The sequence below is a fragment of the Paroedura picta genome, chromosome 14 (assembly GCF_049243985.1).
Source record: "Paroedura picta isolate Pp20150507F chromosome 14, Ppicta_v3.0, whole genome shotgun sequence".
In the NCBI taxonomy this organism is placed as follows: Eukaryota; Metazoa; Chordata; class Lepidosauria; order Squamata; family Gekkonidae; genus Paroedura; species Paroedura picta.
Window position 1 is genome coordinate 10,913,080 of NC_135382.1, and position 21,050 is coordinate 10,934,129.

The window sequence follows — 21,050 nt, forward strand, 5'->3', positions numbered from 1 at the left end:
GTCATCCAGCTGGCTGCCTGTGGGGGAATGTAGAATCGAACCCGGCTTGCCAGATTAGAAGTCCGCACTCTTAGCCACCCTAACCACTCCTAAACTGCCCTGAGCCATATGGGTGTGCAGTATAAAAATCGTCTATTTATAATTTCATTTATATACTGCCATTCTCAGAAATTCTGCCTCATGGCAGTTCACAACATATACAATAAAACAATAAAATCACAATTAATAAAAACAGCACCCCAATAACACATCTTAATATTACACAGTCCCAAGATGGCGATAACAATTAATGCATCCAGCCCTCTAATGCTATGGAATGAGAGGTTGGAGCAGCTGAGGATGGACACGCTTTGGGGTAGTTCGTGATCGAGTACCTGAGCATGGCAACCTTGGGGGGGGGGCCTAATTTCCCTGGCACTTGTCGCGCTCTTCCTCAACTAAACGCCTGGCGGAAGAGCTCTGTCTTGCAGGCCCTGCGGAACTGAGAGAGTTCTGACAAGGCCTGCAGCTCTTCTAAGAAATGAAAATGATAAGATGATAGTTATGCCGCCCATTTCTGCCTTTCTTTTCAATGATCCCTCCCATGGAAGCACTATGAAATCCAGAAGGGAACAAATAATACAGCATCGCTTCTCCAGGATCACTACAAACCTGATCCTACCCTGATGCCTTCTCTCATCACTAATGTTCGCTGCCTCCACATATGGAAGATCTCTTAATTCGTCAGGGCTAGAAGCCACTGAGCCCACGCTAGACTGATCTCATCAGGTCTTGGAAGCTAAGAAGGGTCGTCCCAAGCCGGTATCTGGATGGGAGGCACCCAAGGGTAGCAAGGCCGTGATACAGGGGCAGACTCTGAATGTCTCTTGCTGACGAACCCTAAGCAGGGGTGGGTGAACTGTGGCTCTCCAGATGTCCATGGACTACAATCACCAGGAGTATGCTGGCAGGGGCTTATGGTAATTGTAGTCCATGGACATCTGGAGAGCTACAGTTTGGCCATCTCTGACCTCGGGGTTGCCATTAAGTCAGCTGTGACTTGATAGCAAGCAGAAAAGCCACCAACGAACTTCTCCTCTGCATAATGGTCTAGCCCCCCCCCCCTAAAGCTACAAAGGTTCTTACATTCTTACACTGACCCAATCCTGGCCCATAGATACCATCTCACAAGGCATGAAAGATAAATGTCTATTTTATTTCTAAGGTGGCATAAATCAACCAAATAAGTCTGGTCATGCATCCCCCAGTCCTCCCTGCCTGGGTCCTTGACCAGCCTGGCGTTTTCTTATTTTCCAGTTCTGAATGACTTTCCTGAGTGAACAGATATATCAGAAACAGAACCGTCTTTGAGAGACAATGGCAGAGTAAACTGCTCTCCTTTCCCCAATCAGGGAAATCTGTCCTCTAATCCTGCGAAGAGAGCCCAGGGCTTAAATTCATGCCTTGAAACACGTCGTCCCACCCCCACCCCCACCCCCACCCCCACCCTTTATTTTGCAGACAGATTTTCAAAAATTATTTTACTTTATATAATTATAAATCTCACCTTTCTCCCCAATGAAGCTTATATCGTTCTCCTCTCCAATTTTCACAACAACACTGCCAAGATAGGTTAGTTCACCAGTGAACTTCATTGAGAGTGGGTATTCAAACTGGGGGTTACCAGGTCCTAGTCTAACACTTTAACCACCACACACATGTGGCTGATGAGTTCTGAAGCACATGAATAGCATGTGCACTGATTATCATCCTTTTGGGTGGATCCAAATAAAAGTATCCAAATAAAACGCTAGAGAACATCACCCCAAGGGTCAATCATGACTCGGTGCTTGCACAAGGGATACCTTTACCGTTACTTTTTACCTAAATAAAAGGTTATTCCTTGGATGATGCCTTGTTTGAGGATTTTGATTTGGAGCAACATGGCTCAAGACACTTTTTGAGAGTTAGCTTGGTGTCATGATTAATAGCAGCAGCCTCTAATCTGGTGATCCAGGTTTGATTCCCTGCTCCTCCTCATGCATCCAGCTGGGCGACCTTGGACTAGTCACAGTCCTGTCAGAGCTGTTCTCACAGAGCTCTCTCAGCCCAACCTACCTCACAGGGTGTTTGTAGGCTGCTTTGAGATGCCTTCGGGTAGTGAAAAACAGGGTATGAAAACAGCCTTCTTTTAGCCATATCTTATTGTGACTTCCCCATGAACCAGCCACCTGCATATAAAAGCAGGTATCTTAGACGTACACACGCAGCTAACAAATGCAACTAGAATCTGAAGACACACCAAAGAGAGAAAACAGTTTTGCTGTACCTGTGTGCTTTCCTTTTTCAGGTAGAAGTTAACATCTGTGGAAGTGAACTGTGTGACTTTTACACACACACACACAGCATTTTTGGACTCAGGGATGTTGCTGCCCACAAGTGGGGACCCACAGCCCAAGATCTCTTTCCGACTGTTGGGAAGAGCTCCTTAGAGTAAATGCTCTTTCCCACACACATCCACAACTCTACATGCAGAAAACTGGATTTCAGTTAGGCATGCTGCTATTCTACATGCAGGGACTTTCCCACATGGACGTATTCTGGGACAGGAGCCCCTGTCTGTAAGCCTGAAGGGGGCCAGGTCAGGCACAGGTTTTTCCTTTGTGGCACAGCCAAGCTGGGTCATATCCCAATTTGTGGGTCACAGATCATGGAATGGCTTCTCAGCATACACAGGTCACCTTCCCTGGCTTCAAGCAACCCAGATGTGTACAGACGGAGTATTCACTCTGAAGTGAATGGATGCAATGGGATGCTGGAGGTGTTTCAAAACAGAATGATTCCCCACTGAAGATCCTTTCCTTTGCCTAGAAAACAAGCATGCCAGGGAAATGATCCCATAAGAGTCTTTCTGCCTGCTATACTGGGCCCATAACTTATTCAGTCTACATAGAGCGGACATATATTTAGAAGATTAGAGCAAGAGAGCCATGGTTATTAATGCACAAATCCAAACACACTCAAAAGAGATCTAAGCAAAGACCTCAAGTGCCTGTGAAGAGTAGAAAGGGAGTAAATAAATGTCAGAATTTTGCATTACAAACGGTGTTTCCTTCCTACCATTTCAAATCATGTTTCCGCAAGTGAACATGTATAACAAAGAGTTCTTTATTAGAGTATTACACTGCAAAAGCCTCCTGCCGGCCGCCTCCAACTATGGGGACAACAGGATCAAGCCCTAAATAAATAATAATATGTACAAAGTATCTAAAATAAATATATAATTTAAAATGCAACGTCTTGTTAAATAGTCTCTCCCCCCCCCTCCTTTTAATTCAAAAGTTCCAAAGTTAGATTTCTTCAGCAGTCTTTCACAGTTAAGTCCTCAGTGGGTGGGTCTGAAGGAATCCCAGTTTCCCAGTTCACGGCCTGTTTGCGAAGACTACTTTTCCAATGTCAGTTAAGGCAAGGCCTGACTCGTCATTTTACGCTGTGGCTTCACATTTCAGGGACAAGCCCACTGCAGAGTAATGTCTGTCTGCCGGTCTCTCTCTCTCTCTCTCCTTGGCCAGTTCTCCCAACGTGGAGAGGCAGTTTTCTTTCTTCAAAGGAGCAATGATCGGGTCCAATTTCTCCCCTCTTGGGAGGGACGCACTCTTCTACTCATGCAAACTCCCCCTCTGGCTTTGAAATGTGTCCTAGAAAAAGGTTTATCCACTGGGTTGTGAAGGCAGAGCTGCTCTCGCATCCTAAAACACAGCAGAAAAAGAGGCAGGGTCAACACAAGGCAGTCACTCAACCCAAGAGTCGTAATTCAGGAGGCAGAAGATGTGCCAGTTGGGAGCTGGGGAAACAAACAGGGGTCTGTTGACAGCATAAAGCCGGCATCCTGCTGCGTTGCCCATGGGTGCCATAGTGCCCACTAAGTTCCCCCAGCGCCCGCCAAGTGATTTTAGAAAGGGGAGTGGGACCAGATGGTGCCGTTGCCTGGGCACGGTTTCTGATGGACCATCTGACTGGCTGTGGGCATCCCCCACTCCACCCCCCCCCAATCATTCCTTTGGCTGCAGCAGCCACAGGGATCTTCCCTGTGCGACTGAAAGGAAGCTGCGGCAGCCATTTTGTGGTTGGCTCCGCTTCTTGCGGAAATGGTTGAGGACTCCCTAGTTCAGGGGTAGTCAAACTGCGGCCCTCCAGATGTCCATGGACTACAATTCCCAGGAGCCCCCTGCCAGCATTCGCGAATGCTGGCAGGGGGCTCCTGGGAATTGTAGTCCATGGACATCTGGAGGGCCACAGTTTGACAACCCCTGCCCTAGTTTGTTGCCCAGCTTGACAAGGGTGAGGGGTGGAACTGAGGGAGACGGGGATATACTGTTTCCTGGGCCACAGCTATGCTCTGCAGCCTCCAAGGGAGGGAAATTAAGGCTGAAACCGCTTCCAGGAAAAGGTTTGTAGGAGGTGTGAGTTCCTGCATTGTGCAGGGGGTTGGACTAGATGACCCTTCCAACTCTATGATTCTAAGTGGAAAAAATCTTTTTTTAGCCACAGCGTAAATGGGAAATGACTCAGCAGGAGAGGGCAACCACGAGGAGGGAGGTGGGGTCGCAACAGGGCCCTGAGCCAAAGTGGAGGGGCAGCAAACCACACCCCATAGAGAGAGTCTCTGTGAAAAGAAAAAGTGGTCAGCTCCAGGAGGGCACAGCAGTCTCTCAGAGGCAGCAAGAAAGAGAATATTTGTGGCTAAGGGAAAATTAGGTTGTGGAGCAGGCCTTCTCAACCAGAGCTTTGTGAAACCCTGGGGTTTCTTGACGACCCTGGAAGAGTTTCCCAAATGGGTGGGAGTGAATTAATTTTTCATATATTTTAAAAATGTATTGAACATTTATTGGGTGCTATGACCATATATGGTCATGTTGATCCACACATACCCCCTCAAAATGGCCAATGATGGGCGTGGAGGGGGTGGAAAGGGGAGGGTCCCCGTGTGGGCATGTCCACAGCGATGTTCCCCAACCATCTTCTGCATGATTGCGCCACTTCTGGGGTTTCTCAAAGCCTGAAGAATGTTTCAGGGAGTTCCCAACAGTAAAAAAATTGAGAAAGGCTGCTGTAGAGCAGGGGTAATCAACCTGTGGTCCTCCAGATGTTCGTGAGGGGCAGCAAACAAGAGGAAACTGCTAATCCTGCCCCTCCTTGTGGGCTTTCACCCTCTAGAACAGGGGTAGTCAACCTGTGGTCCTCCAGATGTCCATGGACTACAATTCCCATGAGCCCCTGCCAGCAAATGCTGGCAGGGGCTCATGGGAATTGTAGTCCATGGACATCTGGAGGACCACAGGTTGACTACTGCTGCTGTAGAGTATTGGAATGTTGGGAACAGGATTATCAACTTGTCTACACGACCTATTCTGTTGCTCTGGCCGCATTATTTCTACTTCCACAATTCTACTGTTTTGCGTTAATTTGGCCCAGCTTGTCTGAGCCTTTTTGGTGTGCTGCTTCTAACCTGGCGCTGCTTGTTGGATGCCTCCTGTCACTTGGCTGCACTGCCTTACTCTGCATAATCCCACTGGGAGTCACGGAGAGAGTGCCAAGCTCCCACCAAGGATGGCCTCAACATTTCCGACTTCATGCCTGTCCACCACAGGATCAGTCAAGGTAAGGCCGCAGTCATCTCTTCTGGCCACAAACCCCCGCCCTGCCCCCACCACACATCTTGGAGGGTTACCTTGCAGTCCCAGGGTGCATTAGTGGTTGACGGTGATCCCCAGCTTAACCTTCTCTTCATTTTCGACATCATAGACTCCTTGCTTGTGACACCTGGAAAAGCCAAAAGGTAAGGAAGGGTCCAAGCTACGGATCGATCTCTCCCTTACGTGCAAGAGGCAGAACGGTCAGCTGTTAAAGTCGGAGGGCAGAATTGTTTTGGCTGTTAAGATTTTAATTATTTATTGTAGGCTACAACGTTGGTACTTTTAATCAATTTATTGTGTCTTGTTGTTGATGTAACCGACCCTGAGTGTATAGAGAAAGGGCGGGCTGCAAATATAATCACTCAAGTGGGCCACAGCTGCTGTTCCCATCCAGATCCCCAGACCCAAGAATCAGAAACTACGCACTGAGCACACAAGTACCGGTTCTCCGCCACCTAAAACTAGACGCTGGCTGCTTTGAGTGCGAACGGCCACTTTGGACGCCGAAGCGCCCAATCCTAAATTTTGTTCCTTGCTCACTGAACAGGCTTGCCTGGTCCTGAGTTGCTACAACCATTTGCAGAAACAGTCTGGAAGAGCTCTCCAAAGCCAGCAGCAAGGATTGGCCATTGCAAATGAATCAAAAGGACACCCACTTCTCCCCTATGGTCCTTCTGAGAACCAGACATGGGACAATGCACAGAACTGGGGGCAAATTCTATAGAGCTCAACGGATTGGCTCAGACGACCCATCTATCCACCTCAGTACCCGGACTGCACAATGCTTACTGGAAGGATCCAAATCCAGGGGTCACTAGGAGGTTGGCTAGGGTTGTAAAGAGCACTATAAATCTCCATATGGTTATGGGAACAGTCGCTGATTCCAATATTTTTGTGTAATATTATGGAGTTTTAATGGGGTTTTAATTATTGTTCTGAACTTTGTATGTAACCCGCCATGAGCCTGGCTGTCTGGAAGTGGTTGGCAATAAATCCAACAACAATAATAACAACCACTCTCAGCTGAGGTCAGCAAACAGAAGCCAAGACATTCTCAAGAAGCTGTGTGGTGAAGTCTACCGGGGACAAGTTTGAGAGAAGGGCTGAGAGGAGCAGGACTCTGTTCTACTACGGATAAGAGAATCTGGCCCTGTGACCTGCCAGGATGGGATACCTTTGGGGCATAATACATACACCACTGCAAGGCCCTCGGAAGAACAGTAATGGGATGAAAATAAGCAGGAAACCAAAGTACACTGGGCAGGGGAGGGGAGGAGTTCTCATAGGAAGGAGAAGAAAAGCTGGCTTCTTGTATCTCGCCTCTTACTATCCAAAGCAGTCCAAAGCAGTCCCAGAGGGGCTTAAAATAATCTTCCCTTCCTTTGTAAAGGACTTTGGCCATAAGTATCTATCCATCTATTCATCCATCCATCCATCTACCCACCTACCTACGATCTCACCTAGCGAGCTTCCTATTGAGGAGGACTGGAGAATGAAACCCAGTTCTCCGGATTAGAGGCAGCTACTCTAAACCACAGCACCACGCTGGCTCTCAAGAAGAAGAGTTGGCTTTTGTGCCTCTCTTTTCTCCACCCTACAAGTTGCAAAGTGACTTACAATTGCCCTCCCTTCCTCTCCCCACAACAGACACCTTGTGGGCAGCATCTATGCCCCCAAATGCCAGCAGCCTTGCCGCTGGACACCTTTCAGTTCGCCGGGTCTCTTACCTGAGCATCAGCAACACGCCGATGATGATAAGGCACAAGGATGACAGGACCACTGCTGTGACGGCCAAGACGGTTGTGTGGTCGTAGCTGCGGTAGGGGTTCTCTACCGGGAGACTGAGGGCATGGCAGCGCTCTCCTTGGTACCCCTGCTGGCACCTGCAGGCAGGGACATAAAACAAGGCTTAAACCCCAAAACTCACAGTCAAGTCATACTTTCCTGAACCAGTGCCATTGGCCCCTCAACACTCTGCTGAATACACGGGATACCTTTGCCCAGGAAGAGGATAATTGTCATCCCTATTTGACACCAAGAAGAACTGTCCCACCTTGGCACCAGGACAAGAACAGCTGGTTCTTTATATTCCGCTTTTCATGCCTGAAGGAGTCCCAGCGTGGCTTACAATCTCCTTCCCCTTCCCCTCCCCACAACAAACACCCTGTGAGATAGGTGAGAGTGAGAGAGCTCTGATAGAATTGTAACTGGCTGGCTGTGGAGGAGAGGGAATTGAACCCAGTTCTTCAGATTAGAGTCCACTGCTGTTAGCCATGACACCATGCTGGCTTGCACCATAACAGGCCCCTCATGAGGCAGGTGAGGTTGAGAGAGCTCTGAGAGAACCGTGACTGGCCCAAAGTCACTTAACTGGCCTCATGTGCCTTAACGTGGTTGACAACGGCCTTCCCTTCCTCCCCCCACAGCAGAACCCGTGAGGCAGGTGGAGCTGAAAGAGTTCTGAGAGAACTGCTCTGAGAGGGCTGTGACTGGCTCAAGGTGGCTGCACATGGAGGAATGGGGAATCAAACCCAGCTCTCCAGATTAGAAGCTGCCACTCTTTAACCACAGCACCCCACTGGCTCATGTGCTGGGCAGAGGTCAGCCTTCACTGAGCACCACTCTCTTTCTGAGGGGTCTTTCTGACCGGTTGTGATTAGAGGACCTGGTTCTCCAAGCAGCAACAGGAACAAAAGACACAGAACGCAGAAGAGCTGTGGAGATTACGGGTCCCAGCAAGGCCGGACGTATTACTTTTGTGACTACAAAAGACCCAGCAAAAGTCACTGGCTTCCATGCCAAGAAATGGCCACAGGTGACTCAGGGTTTCCCTCCTTTTCACCCTGGAGAATACGGATCTCTGCTCTCCTGCCTTGGAACTTCTGAGCCGTTACATGCCCAGACCGCCATACACGCGTGGCAAGAATAGCTGCAGGGGCCAAATCCCCCCAGAGGTGAGTTAGAACAGCGAGGTAAACAGACTTCCAAGACCCATGGCTCAGACAGGAAAGAGGCCTGCTCCAAACACCTTCACCTGAGCGTCTCATGCTTCCAAAGAGCTCCACTGAAAGCACCACATTCCACCCATCTGTGTCGCCCTCCAGTTTCCATGTTCCGGTTACACAGAAGCCAGAGCATGCTGGGTGACAGTGCAAATGCCCATCACCATCCCGATCTGAGCAACCTCAGCGAACCAGCTGACACCATGCCCACAGACCTATCCTAGCGGCACTGTCCCAGAGGGCAGTGGTTGGCTCTGGCAGGACCAATGCTCAGCTTGTTGGAGACTTCTCTGGGAGGCCAAAGAGACCAAGCACCATCATCCACAGGGCCCTCGCTTCCGAAACAAGCAGAGGAAGGCGGGTGTTCTGTCCTCCCAGTGAGAAAAGCGACTCCTTGTCGTTTGCCATGGTGGGCCTGGACTCTCTCACTCATGTGCACAGATGCGGCAGACCTCTGCCCAGGACGAAGCAGACTTCAGATGCTCATCCCCTGTCAGACTTCAGGGGGCATTTGTGTGGCTCACAGAAGGGACATGGAAAAGCAGCATCCCATCATTTGCAAAGAATAACCATGAACAAATTGGACCACGTGGCTTTTGTGACCTGCTTTAGAACATAAAGACCCAGGTCCTTTCTTCTGCTCTAGTCCACTAGTTGAGGAATACCCTTCAGATCCACCTCAACCAACAGAGTAAGGCAGCCTTCTGTTGCAGGGATGCTGCATTTTACATAAGAACATACAGAAAGCCATGTTGGGTCAGGCCAGTGGCCCATCCAGTCCAGCACTCTGTGTCATGCAGTGGCCAAAACCCAAGAGGTCCACCCGTGGGACCAGAACTCCAGAAGCCCTCCCACTGTGGCTCCTCATGCACCAAGAATAAAGAGCACCACTGCCCCAGACATAAGAACGGAAGGGAAGTCATGTTGAATCAAGCCAATGGCCCACCCAGTCCAACACTCTGTGTCAAACACAGGGGCCAAAACCAAGGTGCCATCAGGAGGTCCACCAGCGGGGCCAGCACTCCAGAACTCCACTCAACCATAGCCCCCTAAGCACCAAGAACACAGAGCATCACTGCCCCACACTGCTGAGCTACCACCTTGAAAAAAATCCAGAGGTCTCACCATATAGCAGGTTCACCAAATGAGTGTAATTTTTTAGCCCACCCTTTCTTCAAGGAATTCAGAATGAAGGACACGGTTCTCCCCCTAACTCTGTCCTCACAACATCCCTGGTTAGCTGGTGAGCCTGTCAGGGAGTGGCTACCCCAAGTAATCCCATGAGCATCATAATGGGATAGGGACTTGAACTTGGGTCTCCTTGACCTGATTCCTACCCTGACATTACACCAGCTCTTCAGTGTCAGAAGCAGCCGTGGAACCTTGTCCTGGATATCATCAGTGGCAATAATCCAATCAGTTCCCCTCCTTCCCCAATTCCCAGTTCTTGGGTTGAAGCTTTTAACGCTCTTCTGTAATTTCATATATTTCACTCGGAGGTCTGAGAGTCACTCCAATGTCCTACAAGAACCGCAAACAACCAGATGCCAGCTCCCCCTGATAAAACATCCCACGTTTTTGTAGGTCTTGGTCTGATTTTCTTTGGACTGTGACCTCCCTCCTTCCAAAAACCAAAGGGAACTTCTAAGCCTGAAAATGGCAAACAGCCATGCAGCCCTTCCTCCCATCGAACAGCAAGTTTGGCGCTACCAGTGCCAGCCCCATGTGGAAAAAAAAATGAAAAGGAAAAAGAAAGATTCCCCCCCCCATCATCTCCCCATCAGATACTCTGTAACTTACACGCAGGACGGCGCTTTTAGTGCCTTGATGTATTTGCAATCTCCGTGGATACAATAATCCTTGTATTTTCGCAAGCAGGGGTCTCTTTTCTTCCCTTTCCCCTTCTTCCTTTTCTTCCCTTTCCCTTCTTTCTTGGCCGTCACCGGTTCTTGTGGATTGGACAGGAAAGCCACTGTGGGGAAAGGAGGAAAGCAACAAATACGGCCGTTAGATAGCGGAATACTAATGAACCTGCTTTCAGGCATTCCAGATGCCCTTTGGGAGCCTGGCCCCTAGTTAGTGGGGTGAGAAAGAGAGAAGCAGAGGATCCAAGAACCCCCTGATGTAGCTTCAGAATTGATGTTACCCAACTGAGCCCCATGGGAAGGAAGGGCAGGTTAGAAAAATAAAGATTTATTTACTATTTGACAGACAGAGGAGAGGAGACTAGCCGAAGGTCTGGTTCAGCATAAGGTGGCTTCATGCAATCAGTATAGAAACATCAAAATCCTAACTGCAAAAAGGACCCACGAGCACCCAGGTGGTGAAGCAAGTCGGAGACCAGGGCCTCAGCATGGCGTAGTGCTTAAAGAGCGGCAGCCTCTAATCTGGAGAACCGGGTTTGATTTCCCGCTCCTCCACATGCAGCCAGGTGGATGACCTCGGCATTCTCTTAGAGCTGTTCCTTCCAGAACAGTTCTCTCAGAGCACTCTCAGACACACCTGCCTCACGGGAAGTCTATTGTGGGGAGAAGAAGGGAAAGCTGTTTGCAACCCACTCTGAGACTCCTTCAGGCAATAAAAAGTAAGGTATCAAAGCCTTGCTCTTCTTCTTCCCACCTACTGATGGCTTTACACTGGGATCTCTTGAACTTTCACAGCCTGCCTTCCTGACCCTCGGTATGCATGTCCCACTCTGTAACATTTCATGTAGAACAGGACATCTGGTGGTTCTCTGATGCGGCAGCCAGTGAGAGAAGTGGCAAACCAGACCTGCCCCTTTCCCCCAGGTGGCTTCCACTGCAGCCGGCTGCCAGAGGTCAATGAAGAGACCAGGAAGGAGGTCTCCTCACTGTCACTGCCGTGAACGTGCCTGGCCTTGGCTTGCTACTTCTCTCCGGAGGTGCTGGCAATTTGCACACCAACTAATGAAAAGGAAGATCTCCATGGAGCATTGCAGGCCCCAGGGGTCTGCTTCTGTACAGGCTGGCATCCACAAAGCACAAGATCCCAATCAGATCCTCGGTGTCTGGCGTTCCCAGCAGCATTGCCCCAAAGCCAAAGAGGGGAAATGCTCCTCCGCAAAGGAATTCTCCTGCGGTTCCCCTGACCTCTGACTCAAGGCTCAACAGGGCCGCAGCAGTGCAGCCAGGAGTCCTTTGCCGCTGCCAGGCAGCAGCCTGAAGACTGGTTTTGGTGTTAACCTTCAAGGCCATTTGCAGTCTGGGACCTGAGTGTCTGAGGGACCTCCTAGCTGTATAAGTCCCCCAGAGAACGCTTCCATTGGTTACAGCTGATCGACTTGTGATCCCCAGCCCCAAGGAAGTATGGCTGACCTCAAGCAGGCCCCTGCCTGGTGGAACAAGCTCTTGGAAAACATCAAGGCCCTGATGGAACTAGCGCAGTTCCGCTGGGGCTGTAAGCTGTGGCTCTTCACCAGGCTTACAGTTGAGGCTAGCACAAGCACACATAAAAAAAAATTTAAACACCATGGACCTCCCCTGCTAGTATGTCCTCCCTCCCCCAGTCCCTCCCTTGATGGAGACCTGCCAGAGAATCAGCTCTGCATAAATACTAACAGCTGTGAACTGCTAGTTTAACTGTTGAATATAATTTTAAACAATATTTATCGTATGTTTTTTACTGTATTGTTATTGTCGCATGATGTAACCTGCCCCAAAATGGCAGGACAGAAATGTAATTACAAATAAATAAAAATAAATCAAAGGAGACGGGTGTGTAACCCTGGCTCCTCCTGAAATATCTCCTTCCTGGCTAGCGGCTTTTCCCTCTGTGATGATCCTGACCAGCATTCGTTCTCCAGAAATCTGAAATCTTGCAAGTGAAAAGCAGAGAGAAAGGAAAAGGGTTTCGGCAGAAAAGCATCTGGAAGAGGAAGAACAAAGAGTCCCTTCCTTCTCCTGTCCAAAATGCCTCAACATCAGGGGTGGCCGAACTCCTGAAAAAAAAATTTTCAGGTACCGGGATACGTATCAGTGGGTGCTCACGGGTGCCGTGCGGGAGACCCGTGCATTATGCATTCAAGCGAATGCACGTTGTACAGGCAGAGGGACCAGGGGACTGCAGCTCTGCACCATTTCGACACAGAGAGGTTCAACCACCTCGACCCCTGAATGATGCGTAAATGGGGAGGTTTTGTTTTTTTTCCTGGTGCAGCAAAGGTTAAGACAAGACAGAGCCAGGAGGCAATTTATAATTCCCCAGTCCTCCACAAATAGTTCTGCACCAAGATTCAGCACATCCTTGGAGCGAATCGGTGCCTCTCCCTCTCCCAGGCCTTCTCAAGAACAATGCAACAAGGTCACGTTCCATGCAAAGGAGGAAGCACAGGCCTTCCTTTCTCGTTGTAGAGCCTCATCAGCTTGTCTCATCTTCTTCTTCTTGCCTATTCTAACCAGAGATTGGACCAACTGATAAAGGAACACTCCAGAAGCCCCATGCCAATTTGTTGCGGGTGGGGGCTGCAGTTCCTGCTCCAATCTGCTCAACAAAAGTGAGGTTTTATGCCCTGCTTTTACCTACGTGAAGGAGACTCAAAGCGGCTTACAATCACCTTCCCTTCCTCTCCCCATAACAGAAGCCCTGTGAGGTAGGTGGGGCTGAGAGAACCCTGACCGAACTGCTCTGTGAGAACAGCTCTAACAGAACTGTGACTAGCCCGAGGTCACCCAGCTGGCAGCATGTGGCGGAGTGGGGAATTAGACCCAGTTCTCCAGATTAGAGGCCACTACACCACAAGGAGGAAGAAGCCAAATTAACAGCCCAGGGATTCTTCCCCCACTCCCCTGGGAAATTAAGCATGCTCCACCCCTACCCCTGTCCAAAACTGGCACAGCAGCTGGAGTTGCAAACAAGCCAGGTGAAGGACAGAAACAGTTGCAAAGACACAACAAAACATTAGCAGATGAGCTACAGAAACAGTGGCCAAAACTGGTGCTCAGCTCATGTAGGACCACCCAACGGTATTAAGTCCCACCTCCACAAGTGCCCATCAGTCCTTCCAGAGATGAATGGTGATGCCATGCAGCCAACCAAATATCTCACCCTAAATGGAAAATCTGGGAGGAGCATGGGGGAAGCTGGAAGCCAAGGAGAGAAAAACTGCAGAGAGCCAAAAAAATAAACTGTAAGCAGACAAAAGGCAAAGATTGGAGAACAATGAAGCCAGGAAGTGTGCGGATGTGGCGCCAGAACAAAGGGTTTTCTACCCTACGAAGGGGGGGGGTTTCTACTGAGCCCTCCCACCAGTTCCTGTCATGGAGGGAAACATAACAGCTGGAAGGGTTCTCAAGGGTCATCTAGTCCACCCCCTGCAGAATGCAGGAATTTCACAACTGCCTCCCCGTATTCCCCCAGTAACCTATGCCCAGAGGAAGTCAGAAAACCCCCAGGATCTCTGAAAACATCTGGCCTGAAGGGACATTCCTTCCTGACCCCTAAGTGGCAACTGGCATTCCCCAGCGCATGCAAGAAAGGGCCCTGAGAGCCGAGTGCTGGTTCACCCCTTCTCACCCTCCGGAATCCACAGACTCAGCCTCATTGTCAAAAAGCTGTCTAGCCTCTGCTTAAAGACCTCCACAGAAGGAGAGCCCACAACCTCTGCGCTTGCTGGGCAGGCAGCCCAGGCCGGGGGTGGGGGGCTGGGGAGAAGGCCAGAGCTTGGAAAATAAAACCCGGATCTTGATATGGGTGCTCTCACCAGCCGACAGCGAGTTTCTCCCACGCAGGGGAACCCAATACCTGTCGCCCTGGGATCCAGTCCAGGAAGAACACACACGAGGGACCCAGGGCTCAAATAGGCCAGGAGGATGAAACGGTAACCCAGCCAGACACCCCCGGACGGCACATAACTTCGGCCCCAGTGACTAAGCCAGCCGGAGCGAGTAAGAGGAGCTGCCCCAGGTAGGCGGGGGACAGAGTGAGTCATCTGCGGATCCCCTCTGCCAGCCCACCCACACCTACGGATTGGGAAATTAATACTTCCGTTTGGACGGACCTATGCGCCCCCGGGGGAATCGGCACAGGGCAGTGGTCACCTGAAGCTTCACGCATGCGCACCCTCACCCAGCCCTTGGAGCAAGCTATGCTGAACACCCCCCCCCCCCAGGTCTCTCTTGCTCAGGTGCCTCTCTAAATACTGTTGCAAGGCTCTCCAGTTTCGACAGGAGGATGTTGGTGCAAAGGAAGGGTGGAGGGACGAAGGAAATGCCGAAGCTGGTGGCCCTGCGGATCCTTGGAAGGAGAGTGTGAGGCTCCGCAGGAATGCTGATAGACCAGGAAGATACCAAAACATCCAGTCGGTCACAAGGGGCGACATATCTCCGACAGGGCAGCAAGAGGCAGAAAGTTACTCCAATCTGGCCCTATTTCCCAAGATCAAGGGGAGCAGGTAGGAAAGACAGGCTCCCAAAGTGTCAGGACAGCCTCCCCCGAAAGCCCCATTTCTGACCCAGCAGCTCCCTGGCTTTGCAATGTTGCCTTGAAAACCTGGAGCTGGCGGAAGGGAAAACCGTTGCACTTCACTGGAGAACATGCACACAGCGTTAGGACTCTCTGTGGGAGGCTGAGAATGCACAACAGGCTCAAAGCAGGGGGGCAGGAGGGAGGGGCCCCTCCCAGACAGAAGCCAGGTCAGAAAATAGAAAGCAGGAACTACAGAGACGGAAAGCAGGAACACGCCGGGATGGAAAGCAAAGGCGGCAAGAAATTCCGTGGGGACATTCCAGCCTGGCACCCTCCCCCCTTCCCCCCCTGCAAAGTTTTGTTCCCACTAACTGGCTCGCATACACAAGAGAAAAAGGACAAAATGACTGTGACTCAACTCTCAGGACTTTGACGGAGCCAGGACTGCGGTACCCACCTGTAATCTCATCTCACACCCCCGGCCTTTCCTTAACGCACTTGTCAGCCCTCCAGCAACAGGCTGTGCAATGATCCCAAGACAGTTTCATGCTCCCAAAGCATGCTTGCGTAACCGCCTCATCCTAAGCACGCTTCCTTGGAAGCAACGGTCACCCAAATCAAGAGGCATGCGTGCCTAAATGAATGGTAGAAAACGGATGGCCCTGCCACACAACTCAGAGGTCTGGTTAGTCCACGAGGGACGGAAGCTATGCTTCTCTGAACCACTTTTGCTGGGATTTTAGCCTATCAAAGAGGTAGTCCACCTGCGGCCCTCCAGATGTTCATGGCGTTTGCTGGCAGGGGCTCATGGGAATTGTAGTCCATGAACATCTGGAGGACCACAGGTGGACTACCCCTGCTCTAGAAGAAGCGCTTGCAATGAGCTGGATGCTACAGGAAGCCCTTCACACCTGCACCTTCAGCCCCATACTGCTTGCTTCAAATGGCACAGGTTCTCCAGGGACTCTGATTTTCCTGGGTCCTCAGATCTTTTAAACACCAGAAATTGGGCTGGAGACCTTGCACATGTAAAATGGGTGCTGTACCACCATGCTAAGATGAGCATATTTACACATCACATTAAAGAAAGCCTAAATTGGTTTCATTTCATACCCTGCCTTCCCCTGCTCCCAGCAGCTTACATCATTCTTCTGCCCTCCATTATGTCCTCACAACACCCCTGCAAGGTAGATTAGGCTGAGAGTGTGCGACTGGCCAGAGGTCTCTCAAACAACTTTGGAAACAGAGTTTCTAAGGTCCTTGCCTGAGACGCTAGCCACTAGACCACACTGGCTCAAACACTTCAAAAACTTCAACCTGTTCTTCCCATTCATTAAAAAAAAAAAAGTTTCTTCCCTAGTTGGCAGTTGCTCACACTGCTGAACTGGTCTTGCCTTTGGGAGGAGAGAATCCCCCCTCCCCCCCTGGAGCTCAAAGGCGCCACTCTCAATGGACACGACTCCCCCCTGGATCAGGGCCAGAAAGCATCGTGCACAGGGCCGCTGATTGTCCGGATCCCCAGCCGAGCCGCCTCCTGGGTCTGGACTCGGGGCCCTTTCCCGGCCCCAGCCCAAGGGAGCCGTTTTCTAGAGAGCCACGCGGAGCTCTGCTGCTCTGCTTGGACGGCGCCTGCAGACCTACCTCGCGGGAGTCCACGGAGGATATCCCCGGAGGACACAGCGACGCCTCGCTCTCCTTCGCGCTCCGAACCCTCCAATCCCGGGAGGAGCTGGGAAGCCGCCACATCTTCGCCGCCGGCCTTTCCGAGGAGTCCGAGCTCTTCGCCGTCCACCAGCGCCAAGCAAGCTGCAGGGGCGGAGGGAAAGGGGGCCATGAGCGCTCTTTCTCCCGCGGCGGCGGCATCCGAGACCGGGGAATGGGCGGGGGGGGGCTATGTCAGACCCCCGTCGAGCGGAAAGCACCCAAGGGGCGCGCGCAGGGACGCACAAACAGGCCAAGCCTCCCCCAACTGTGTCATGTTCCCCCAGGTTGATACGGGCAAGTCCAGAGGGGTACGGCCTCAAGAGCCGCGTTCACAGGTGCGCAAGCACCCCGGGGCCCGCGCAGGACCCCCGTCCGGCCGCCCCTCCCCGCGCAGCTCTTCCAGGGACCCGCGCCCTTCTCTGAGCCGCGCCTGGGACGCGCCGACGCCAAACGAGTCCGGCCGCAGTCCGTCCTCGGCAGCGGGACATTGCCTCGCCGCGTCGTCCCGCCCGGCCCCGGTCGCGACCCCCTCCTCGGCCCGGCTCGGCCCCGGCTGTCCGAAGGGCTAAATTTGGCAGTGGCGAAGCAGCCGAGGAGCGTCGCTCGGAGTGGCTCCGGGGAGCCCGGAGCCAACGGAAGAGCCAAGCCTTCCCGCCCGCCTGCCCTCCGCGCCGCCAGCGCCTCTCACCTGCCGCCAGCAGCGCGTTCCCGGCCAGCGAGAGCCCCTTCATGGCGCTCGCTCGGCGCACCCGCCGCCGCCGCCGCCCCGCTGATCTGTCGCCGCCTGGGAGCCGCTGCTGCCCTGCCTTGCCCTGCCCAGCCCAGCCTGCCCTGGCGCGCCGAGCCCCTCCACGTGCGCTCTGGCGGCGACTGCCCGGGCGGCGCGGCGGCGCAGCTACAGCCTCGAGGGGGCGGGCCAGGCGCGCCTCGTCAGCGCCGCCGCCTCGCCCCCATTCCGGGGCGCGCCCGCCGGAGGCCCTCGGGAGCGGCAGGGGGTGGAGCGCCGGCGGAGCTCCCTCGCTGGACGGGCGAACGGCCGTCGGGGGTGGCTCCTTGCCGGGCTCCTGCTGCCGCCGCCTTCCCAGGCCTCCAGTCTCGTCGCTGGCTCCCCCGCGCACGGGAAGGCGGGGCTGTGTGCCTGGCGGGCCCTTCGCCAGCTCTTGCCGCTTGACTCACTTGCTCGAGACGCCTGTCACCCGTCTCTGCCGATGGCTAATAAAAAAACCCCTCGGCACATGATCGAGTGTGTTTAATTCATGGAGTGTGAAATAAGGGTGCGAAGTGGCCCACCCTCCAGATGGTGGGATCACCTGCAGACCCCCGGAATTCCAGCTCACCCCGGAAAGGTCCCCTGGATAAAAGGGATGCTCTGGACTCTGGAGGGTGGCCTCCATGATGTTGGTTGTACCCCCACTGTGTTCCCCACCCAGCCCATCTTCCATCCCCAAATCTCAGGAATTTTTCAGCTTGGATCAGGTAATAAAGCAAAACCAATTTTTTTTAAAAGCACTTTAAGAATTTGAGACAGGGTGCTGGACTAAATTGTCCACAGCGGGGCTGGTCTGACATTCTGAGACTCAAACCAGTGGAGATCCAGGGATGTTTCATATTTACATTCATATTTGCTCCTTTCTCCACCTTTTGAACTCAAGGGGGCAGCCTGCATCACAATACCAGGGGGAAGGCTTTGGAAAAAAGTCTGTTGCGAAAGCAACATCCGTCTGTTCAGGTTGGGGGCAAAAAAGGACAGGGTGCGTGTCTCATATTTCCTTGCTATTTACTGACCTCTCCATACTCACCGTGAGGGGGTGGGGAGGAACGGGGGGGGGGCTTTTGAAAGTTAATATTCTGTGATTCCGTTCCTGTGAGTCACGCTGTGATGGAATTTTCTCTTTCGTGTGGGGGAGGAGAGGGAGGGGGCGGTGCTGAATCGGAGTTGCGGCTTCTCACCTCTTTGGCTGACGCCCCATTTTGGATGACTGGATGTGGAATGAGGAAATTTTGGTAGAAGATTGACACATCTCCCTGGGGACTGGGAAACGCTGTGGAAAAGCTCCACCCAACAGGTATCCTGAGGGTAATGCAAGCAACTTGGAGACTGGGGATTGGCACATCGGTGATGCAAGGTCGGGAAAGTCCCCATTCTACTCGGAAGGGAGCATCTGTAGAATTGTTGAAGGTGCTTCTCAAAGTGTATTTAACTGGGCTGCAAAGTTGCAGGCAACAGCCTTCCCCAACATATGCGCGTGGGTTGAAACAGGACTGTCTTAAAGCATGGGGGCACCCCACAAGCATAGGGGCCCCATGCTAATCTATGCATGTACTGCTAGTTTGTGATTTGTGAATGAACAAGCAGAATGGATTACTCTTTGCTGTATGGCCTTTTAAAAAAATTTTCCACACTGATTTTGTAAAGGTAAAGGTATCCCCTGTGCAAGCACCGAGTCATGTCTGACCCTTGGGGTGACGCCCTCTAGCGTTTTCATGGCAGACTCAATACGGGGTGGTTTGCCAGTGCCTTCCCCAGTCATTACCGTTTGCCCCCCAGCAAGCTGGGTACTCATTTTACCGACCTCAGAAGGATGGAAGGCTGAGTCAACCTTGAGCCAGCTGCTGGGATTGAACTCCCAGCCTCATGGGCAAAGCTTTCAGACGGCTGCCTTACCACTCTGCGCCACAAGAGGCTCTCTGATTTTGTAGGAGGTACCAATAAGCAGAACTCTAATTTACGTTTTCATTCCTGTGAGTGGTTGTGTAGGCAGGGCCCCAGTGCGCTGCTTTGCCTGGGGGCCTATAATGCTGCTAAGACGGCTCTGGATTCAAATCCCCCTCATGATCTCCTGCAGGCACCTTTGGAATCCTGACACAGGATGGTGGACAAAATCACAAATTGCCTGCCACAGGAGGATCCTATCACAAAATGCTGCCTCAGGAGGCAGGGCCAGCCACAACATGACTTCCATAAGAAGATCACAAAAGGTCAGGGAAGGAAGTTGTACCTAATTCTAACAGTAATGATTTGACATTTCAGAAAGAAGCTGTGGGCATTTCCGCACCAGTTAAATATAGTGAAATGCTTACCTTGCATAGTCGTTATATTCCGGACCCTCCATATGACATTGCCAATATCCAGGGCTATTCCACATGAGTTCAAAGTAGCAGGATTGTGGCAAATTGTAATTGCTAGTAATTTGCAGTTATGCATGACGTCGCACACAATCTGCCACACTCCTGAAACCAATCAGCAAAAAGCGCTTCATTGTAGCGCTTAAAGGGAAACCACAAAAAGTGGATTCACCCTCCGAAAAGCGCTACAGTCTTGCAACCAATCTGCAACACTAGCGAAAAAGTTCTGTGCGTTACCATTGTTGCGATTTCAGCAAAGTCCCTCCCCCTGACTCTCTCCTCTGATCTTCCGGCGAAGCGATCGCCATTTTTTTTTCTCGGAGCGAGCGGAGAGCAACGAGCCAGCGAGCTTTCATTCACCCAGCGAGGCTTCCCCGGCTGCAGTCCCTACACAGAGCTGCTTTAAAGCTCGCCTCAAGTCACCAAGCACAACACAAGCCCCGTTTGTTAGTTCCCTTTATTTTTGGCAGAAAATCGCGCCCGTGCGCGGGGGGGGGATTTTTTTTTCACTCGGGGGAGCGTGGCAACGATGAATCGCCAGCTCATACACCACCTGCCAGCTAGATGGGTCCCTCCGTTGCAACAAATCGATGCAGATTCGTTGCAACATGTTTGTTTTTTTAAAACTTGTTCTTAAAGGCAAAGGGGCTTTTTCAGAGCATGGTAACAACCGCCCATTCGCTGCTCGTTTGATTGACGGCCAGGGGCGGGACAAAGCACGGCAAATATCACTTCCTTCCTAGCTATTTTTGCCGAGCCCGGAAACCTGTGGGAAATGATTGAAACGCGACTGGATTCTACTACAAAGGCAGGTATGCATAACGACGAATTCCACTATTTAAAATTGCATTTTTTCTTTCCAAAACCAATTTGCCACATTGATCCTGGTGCGGAATGGGCCCCAGCTTCTAGGCAGTAGCCAGCTGGCTACATCCTCCATTTTAAAGTGTGTTGGAGAATTGCATAAAGTGGATGCACCAACCTATTTAGCGTGAGCTAAAGGAGAGCAACCAGCATGCAACCAGCAGAGGAAAGGTAAAGGTAAAGTAAAGGTAAAGGTATCCCCTGTGCAAGCACCGAGTCATGTCTGACCCTTGGGGTGACGCCCTCTAGCGTTTTC

At 51.7% G+C, this 21,050-nt stretch overlaps 1 protein-coding gene across 1 annotated transcript; it reads right to left on the minus strand.

Annotated features, from left to right (window-relative positions):
- Nucleotides 1-3,146: 3,146 nt before the first annotated feature.
- Nucleotides 3,147-17,672, minus strand: HBEGF (heparin binding EGF like growth factor). Its single transcript, XM_077310385.1, has 6 exons — nt 17,493-17,672; nt 16,742-16,906; nt 10,478-10,649; nt 7,403-7,558; nt 5,711-5,802; nt 3,147-3,728 (listed from the first exon to the last, which is right to left on the minus strand). Exons 1-5 carry the CDS (start codon nt 17,533-17,535, stop codon nt 5,730-5,732), a joined length of 609 nt encoding a protein of 202 aa, XP_077166500.1. The 5' UTR covers nt 17,536-17,672; the 3' UTR covers nt 3,147-3,728; nt 5,711-5,729.
- Between the last annotated feature and the right edge of the window lie 3,378 nt (nt 17,673-21,050).